Source organism: Camelina sativa, chromosome 16 (genome assembly GCF_000633955.1).
Source record: "Camelina sativa cultivar DH55 chromosome 16, Cs, whole genome shotgun sequence".
In the NCBI taxonomy this organism is placed as follows: domain Eukaryota; kingdom Viridiplantae; phylum Streptophyta; class Magnoliopsida; order Brassicales; family Brassicaceae; genus Camelina; species Camelina sativa.
The window spans coordinates 14,817,571-14,825,263 of record NC_025700.1 but is presented as its reverse complement, the minus strand read 5'-3'; the positions used below and the strand labels follow the sequence as shown (position 1 = coordinate 14,825,263).

Below are 7,693 nucleotides of genomic sequence, written 5' to 3'. Positions count from 1 at the left end.
AGGTTTAGGTGCGTAATATTCCCCCTTTGATTTAAGTATGTGTCTCTTTTGCGACTACTTTGCGACTCCTCTTCGTTAATTACTAGGCAAAGAATCCATTTAGGGTTTCTTTATCTCTTTCTATTTTTTGACTAAGAGTTGGAAACCTCTCAAATCTCTCTTCTTTCTCCTCTCAAATCTCTCCTCTTGTCCTCTCAAATCGATCAAATCTCTCCTCTTCTCCTCTCAAATCTCTCCTCTTTCTCAACTCTCTCTAATGGTTGGTAGGGGTCGCGGAGGCAAATCCGCTGGAGGTGTTAGGGGTCGCGGAGGCAGATCCGTTGGAGGTGTTAGGGTTTACAATGGTGCGAGTACAAGGGAACCCAGTTCTGCCGCAGTTAATCGGGCCTCCAACAGTGCTTCTTCACGCGGAGGTCGAAGTGGTGTCGGAACGTCGTCTCACTCCTCGAATCCATCAGCCTCTCAGTCCGTGACTAATTCAAATAGAACTATGCCGTCCCAGTTTCCGCCGAGGACACAACAATCGCCTCCTGCTCCACCACCGCGGGTTGCTTCTCCACCACCGTGGGTTGCTTCTCCACCACCGTGGGTTGCTTCTCAATCACCGCAGGTTGCTTCTCAATCACCGCCGGTTGGTTCTCAACCACCACATCTTGCTCCTCAACCACCGCTTCCTGTTCCTCCACTCATACAAGAACAACGAGACCTAAACATGGAAGAGGATTACGAAGAAGAAAACCCTAATCCCAATCCTGCCGAAGAAGAAAACCCTAATGCTAATCCAGCTCAAGAAGACTACCAAGATTTGTTAGATGTTATGCTAGCTCTTCCAGGAAGACAACATCTCCCAGTTCTGTCTGTCGATCAGATCCCCGACGTTGAGACTCTATGGTAATTTCTCTTTGCTCTTAGTGTTAGGTTGAGACTCTGTTTTTGTTTGATTAAGTTTAGGTTGAGACTGCTTTGTTTGATTAAGTTAGAGGTTGTGTTTGATTGAGATTTATATTGTTTGTTTTGAGATTGAGATTGAGATTTTTTGTTTTGTTGATTAAGTTGAGATTGAGATTGAGATTGTTTGTTTTGTTTTGAGATTGAGATTGAGATTGTTCTCTTTGCTCTTAGTGGTAGGTTGAGATTGATTGTTTTGTTGATTTAGTTAGAGGTTGTGTTTGATTATTTGGTTAAGACTGATTGTGTTTGATTGTTTGGTTGAGACTAATACTCTGTTTATTTTTTATTAAGTTTAGAGAATTTATGCTTAGTTGTCTTTAAGTTACATCCGCTTAGTGTTTGATTGTTTGGTTAAGACTGATTGTGTTAATTTGTATTGGTTAAGACTGATTGTGGTTAAGACTGATTGTGTTTGTTTTGTGACAGGTTTAACAGGCACAAAGGAAAAATTTCTCGGGTGATTGCTGGAATATTTAGAAGGAAATTCGCTGGTCCTTACAACAGCTGGAAGGTTACTCCTAAACCCATTCAAGAGAGATATTTCAGGACATTTGCGGTAATGTCTTATAGCTTTCAAAGTTTTATTATCTCTCATAACTGACTTTTAGTATCATCACTAACTTAACTCAATTGTAATATGTAGCGGAAGTTCTATTGGGAAACTGGGATTACTGAGCTTGTTAGAGAGGGGTTCTTAAAGATAGCCAAGAAACGATTGAAAGGCATTGTTAGTCAAGCTAAAAGCAGTGGTAAACAACCTGTTTGGATTACCAGTGCAGAACTGTGGGCTGAGATGTGTGATCACTAGAACGAACCTGACGTAATGGAGAGGAGCTCAAATGCCTCACAGTGTAGAAACTCCGATCGTGGTGGTCTTGGAGTCCACAAACACCTTGCTGGTCAGAAATCATATGTGCAAATTCATCAAGAAATGGTAATTTAACATTGCTTCCATGATTTTAACACTCTAAACACCTTGCTTCCATGGCTTTAACATTTTACTATTTCTTTGTAGGAGGAAGAATTGGGCCGTCCGGTATCATTTGCAGAAGTGTTCATGAAGACACATACTCAAGCTGACGGATCGTTTGTTGATCAAAAAGCTAAACAAGTAGCTGAAGCTTATGACAAAACCTTAGAGGAGAAATTGTGTGAAGTGGACGATGATGATCCAGAAAATTCAGGGAATTCTTCTGAACGTTCAAGTCATCGTAATCTCAGCATTGAGGAAAAGAATGAAATCTTTCTAAAGGTACTCTCAGCATTGCTTTCTTAATCCACATTTTGGTTTTCATTATCCGCATGGTTACTTTATTAATACTTGTTTCTAGCCTTGACTAACGAAATGCTTTTGTTTTTCTTTGTTTTAGTGTACTCAAACAGATGAGAAGGGAAACCTTTTTGGTCTTGGATCTATGGTTGAGACACTTAGAAAAGGGAAAAGGAAAGAAAGCTATGCAGAATCTTCTCCATCAACACCAACACTTCTCGAGCTTCAAGAACAACTTCGCAACAAGATAGCTCATCTAGATGCTGAGAATGCCCGACGTGATAAGGAGCATCAAGAATCTCAAATGAAGACCAACGAGCTTCTCATCTATATGAAAGAGAAAGATCCAGGATTTGATACTTTTATTGCTTCCTTGCGACCAACCGCACCTGAAGACTCCACACCTGAAGACATCATACCACCAGCCACCGGGTCAGGTACTCACCAGCCACCACCTTAGACACAACACCAGCCACCACATCCCCTTTCTCCATTTACTCAAGTTCTAAACATTGTCTTTTCTAAAAAAAACATAAATTTTAATTTGCTTTAGGATGATCTTTTTGGATAATGAATGCTTATGATACAATTATGCTAATCTTTTTGTTTGTTGAATGATTATGATATCTTTCTTAATGATTTGGTTTTGAATTTTAATTAATTGTGATTCTTTCAAATTTGAGAATCACAAAACAGTTTATTATATGCTAAAATGTCACCAAATTGCGACCAAATTTATTTCTGTGAAACTATCAGATAAGTGGCAAAATGGTTACTAATATACGAGGACTACTTTGCGACGACAGATACAGAGTCTTAAAATGGTCACACAATTTAATCACTAATTTGCGACTGACTTGTAACTATGTTTACGACCGAAGGTTCCTAATATAAAGAGTCTGTAAAGCGTCGCTTATTGGCGACTATATAACGGCGTCGTAATCCAGTCATAATTTTGCGACCATTTTAAGACTCCACAAATTTGCGACCATTTTTTTACGACCATCTCAAATAGTCGTTTAGTAGTCTCAAAGTAGGTGTTTGCGACTGTTAAGCGACCAATATTGGAGTCGCTAAACGCATGTTTTTTTGTAGTGTACTATGCTTCCATAAATATTCAGCCTATTGGGAATTGGAATCTCCCCAAGGTGAATGGGACAGATCTTTAATTAAAAAGACCAACGGAATTAGAATAAATACGTCTATTAAACTTTCGGTATGGTGGTAGAAATGAGAATAAGATTCAGATCATATATACCATGATATTAGGAATAAATAATAATCTCCAAAGGGAATCATATCAAACATTAACTTAAATGAACACTCGACTATAATACACGGGTCATCATCTGTTCTACTGTTAAATTGTTGGGAAGAAGATCCTTGTGGTTCTGTCTAAAGTGAGCCTTGACATCTTTAGTCCATCTGACCTTCATAAAGTGTTCTCCATATCGCGTAATGTGGCCATGTTACTCATGTTACCCACATTATCTAGCGTTTGGGGAGTACAAGTAGAAAGTGTCAAGTTGGTCCTCCAGGTCTCATGTTATCTCATATGGCGTGAAAGGAAGGCCAGGCTCTTCACCAACATCTCGACATCTCCTCTTGTGGTTCAAACCGGGGTGGATGGCACGATTCGTGATCGCCTGCTAGCTCTACCAGGATCAACATCCTCCTCCTCCGCCTTTTTAGCTTCTTACTTCTGTTGTATTAGTTTCCCTTTCTAATCTTGTTCTTTTTTCCTTTGTACACAAAAAAACAGAAAATTGGTATAAAATTTAACCTTTTACCAAAAAAAAAAGTAGAAAGTGTCATCTGTCCATAGATAGTATTATACCTAAACACTTTTTAGAGTCGGGTCCAAAACAAAAAACTAAGTTACACAAATTTTAGTCTCCAAATATAACTGAAAACTTTAACTCGAAATAAATTTGATATAAAATCAAAATACATACTGTTAATAGGTAGAACTAGTATTGGCACGGGGAATTCGAGAAATTTAGCATAGTTTCTCCAGATCCCAAAATTAGTCTTTAGACTTAGAAAGCTTTTTCAATCACATGAGTCATCAAAAAAAAAGGTAGAACTAGACTAGGTTTAATTTCCAGTTTTATTATTATGCTTCCATATAACATTCAGTCAATTTGGGACTGGAATTTTCCAAGCTAATGGGACTGATAATTAATTAAAAAGATCAAATAAGATTCAGATGATCATACCATGATAATAAGAATATAATCCCCAACGGGAATCATATGAAACACTAACTTAAATGAACACTACTATTTCACTACAAGAAAGTGTATATAGAAACACCTGAAAGATTTTAATTAATCAATATTCGTAACAGAGAAAATAAACTAAATTATATTTATAAATTTCCCTAAAATTAAGTGATACGAGAAAAGATGAATAACCATTTTTCCCAACATAATAAAATCAAAATCAAAGCCTCAAAATAGAAGTATAGAACTAGACTATAATTAATTTTTAGTTTTACTATTATGCCTCCGTCAATATTTGAGTCAAATAAGAATTCGAATTTCCAAGTGAATTGGATTGATCATTAATTAAAAAGAACGGAATCAGAACAAAGATGTCTACTCAACTTCGGTTTGGTGGTGGTGGTGGCGGTAGGAAAGAGAATAAGATTCAAATCTAGCCAAATGGAATCACATAAAGCACTAATTTAAAAGAACACTAGAGTACAATAACACAATAAGAACTGTATAAATACAGAAAGGCCTGAAAGAGGTTAATCACTTATCCATATAAAAAGATAAAATGCTTGATAAGCTTCTTGGACGGATCGCTGAGTTCGGGATGCAGGGATACGGCCACAAGGGTTACGGGAGCGGCCGTGGCTACGGGTTTGAGGAGCGCAAGGATTTTGTGTCCCATGTTGAGTCAGAAGGAGGCTACTTTGACCGTCAAGCCCGCTACGACCACCGCATAAGGCTTCCGGCCAACCATGGCCGTCCACCCATGTCTCACATGCCTGTCTGCGATGAAGAAGACTCAGACGTGGAGGAGTCTTTTGAGAGAAATCAGAGCCACTACACTAGCAAAGACTCAGACGTGGAGGAGTCTTTTGAGAGCAATCAGAGCCACTACACTAGCAACAACCACCAGTACAATCAACAGCCACCTCAGTGTAACTTGATCATGCCCCCATCTCCTTACAACGTAAGTTATCTCTTTTGGTGTCTCGACCTTACAATATATGTTATGTGTTGTTATTTCTATATGTTTCTAAAGTGTCTTAAACTATGTTAAAGTCCTAAAACTTTTTTTTTATAATGAAAGTCCTAAACTTTTATGCGAAAGTTTCATTTAAGTAAAACTATTGATTCTGGTTCATATAATACACTTGGTATATATATATAAGGCTGATTTTCGGAAAACGTATGATTTTTGTTTTTTTTTTCTACATTAACAAACATACAAAAGAAGCACAAATTTTTTTTTTGCCTATGAAACTGTATATTATTTTATTTTAATTTGGTAGATGATCATTTTGTAGGGAAATATAGCAAAGATGGGAAAGATGGGTAACAGATGGCAGGGACAGCATGAAGAAACACACCAGAGCGGGTACGAGAAACACCATGGTGGGCACGAGGTTCAATACCATGGTGAGCACGAAATGCAGTACCACGAGATGCAGGGTATGAAGCACCAAAGCGGGCGCAAAGTTCAGCACCATAGCAACCACGAGATGCAACACAACAAGATGCAAGGAATGAAGCACCAAAGCGGGCACGAGGTTCAGAACCATAGCGAGCACGAGATGCAACACCACAAGATGCAGGGGATGAAGCACCAAAGCGGACACGGGGTTCAACACCATAGCGGACACGGGGTTCAACACCATAACGGGCAAGAGATGCATGGGATGAAGTACCAAAGCGGACACGGGGTTCAAAACCATAGTGACCACGAGATGCAGGGGATGAAGCACAAAAGCGGGCATGGGGTTAAGCACCATAGCGAGCACTAGATACAACACCATGAGATGCAGGGAATGAAGCACCAAAGCGGGCATGGGGTTCAACACCAAAGCGGTCACGAAGTTCAACACAATAGCAAACAAGAGATGCAACACCACAACATGCAGGGGATGAAGCACGAAAGTGGGCACGAGATTCAACACCATAGCGGGCACGGGGTTCAACATCATAGCGGGCACGAGATGCAGCACCACGAGATGCAGGGGATGAAGCACCAAAGTGGACATGCGGTTCAGAACCATAGTGAGCACGGGATACAACACCATGAGGTGCAGGGGATGAAGCACCAAAACAGACACGAAGTTCAACACCATAGCGAGCAGGGGATGCAGCAGCACGAGATGCAGAAGATGAATCACAAAAGTGGGCACGGGGTTCAACACCATAGCAAGCACGGGATGCAGCACCATGAGATGCAGGGGATGAAGCACCAAAGCGGGCATGGGGTTCATCACCAAAGCGGGCATGGGGTTCATCACCAAAGTGGACACGAGCATGGGATGCAGCACAAGGGCGGACACGAGATGGAACACCAGGGCGGGCATGAGATGCAAATGTACAACGCACATGGTATGAAGCACCAAGGCGGGCTTGGGATGCAGCAGTACAACGGGCAAGGGATGAAGCACCATGACATGCTGATGGTTCCCCAGGTTCCACCATGTCATGTGTACATGAACCCAAACCATGAATGTAGTGGAGGTCGTACATTAGTGGTCGTTAAGGCTATTGAGAAGTGGCGTCTCAGCAATAACCAAAAAATCGGGTGGAGTAAGGGACTGTAAGACACCACCTAAATACTCTGCCTGTTCAATTAAGAAAGTAATGAGTATGTATCCCAAGTAATAAATATATAAGATGTAATGTGTGTGAAGACTATGTTTCAGTATCGTACCAAAACCAACTATGGGACTTTTAATCCCCAAAATAGTGTGTTTGTTTGATGATCTTATGATATTTATGATACTAGGATTTTTGTATCTATCCTAGAAGGTTCAATTAACCTTATACAGTTGTAGTACTTAAGGTGTCAATCCAAATGGGATGATGCTAGTCACTCAAGATACAAACAAGATATCACAAGTCAAACCAATTCAAAGGGAGTGTGTATTTCTAACAATCCTAGAATGATCAAAATGCAAAACGGAAATAAACTAGATGACTAGAAACGAACATGGATGACAAGAAGCGAAAATGAAAAAGTAAAAGCTAAAACGATTCTAAGCATGAACTAAACAGCAAGAATAAAAACAATCTTAGGAATGCAAATACAATCAGAAAGATAGAGGTACTAAGGATGGGAGTAATTGATGTCGGCAAAGTCTCCTAGTCTACAGATTGTTTAACATGCCACAAACAAACTATCCCTGAACAATGAACGTGAAACAACCGTTCCCGTTTTTTTTTTTTTAAATATTAATTCACTAGTGGTCCCATACCCACTAACAACCTAGCAACAATC

The 7,693-nt window shown here is 39.8% G+C and overlaps 3 protein-coding genes across 3 annotated transcripts; all 3 read left to right on the top strand.

The window, feature by feature from the left end:
* LOC104753672 lies at window positions 1,775-2,681 on the top strand. Its single transcript, XM_010475892.1, has 3 exons — window positions 1,775-1,885; window positions 1,967-2,203; window positions 2,322-2,681. Exons 1-3 carry the CDS (start codon window positions 1,775-1,777, stop codon window positions 2,679-2,681), a joined length of 708 nt encoding a protein of 235 aa, XP_010474194.1.
* Window positions 4,973-7,173, top strand: LOC104750598 (histidine-rich glycoprotein-like). The gene is made up of 2 exons (XM_010472418.2): window positions 4,973-5,407; window positions 5,745-7,173. The coding sequence occupies exons 1-2, from the start codon at window positions 5,006-5,008 to the stop codon at window positions 6,219-6,221; spliced, it is 879 nt and encodes a 292-aa protein (XP_010470720.1). The 5' UTR covers window positions 4,973-5,005; the 3' UTR covers window positions 6,222-7,173.
* On the top strand, window positions 6,237-7,016 carry LOC104753671 (histidine-rich glycoprotein-like). Its single transcript, XM_010475891.1, has one exon. It carries the CDS (start codon window positions 6,237-6,239, stop codon window positions 7,014-7,016), a length of 780 nt encoding a protein of 259 aa, XP_010474193.1.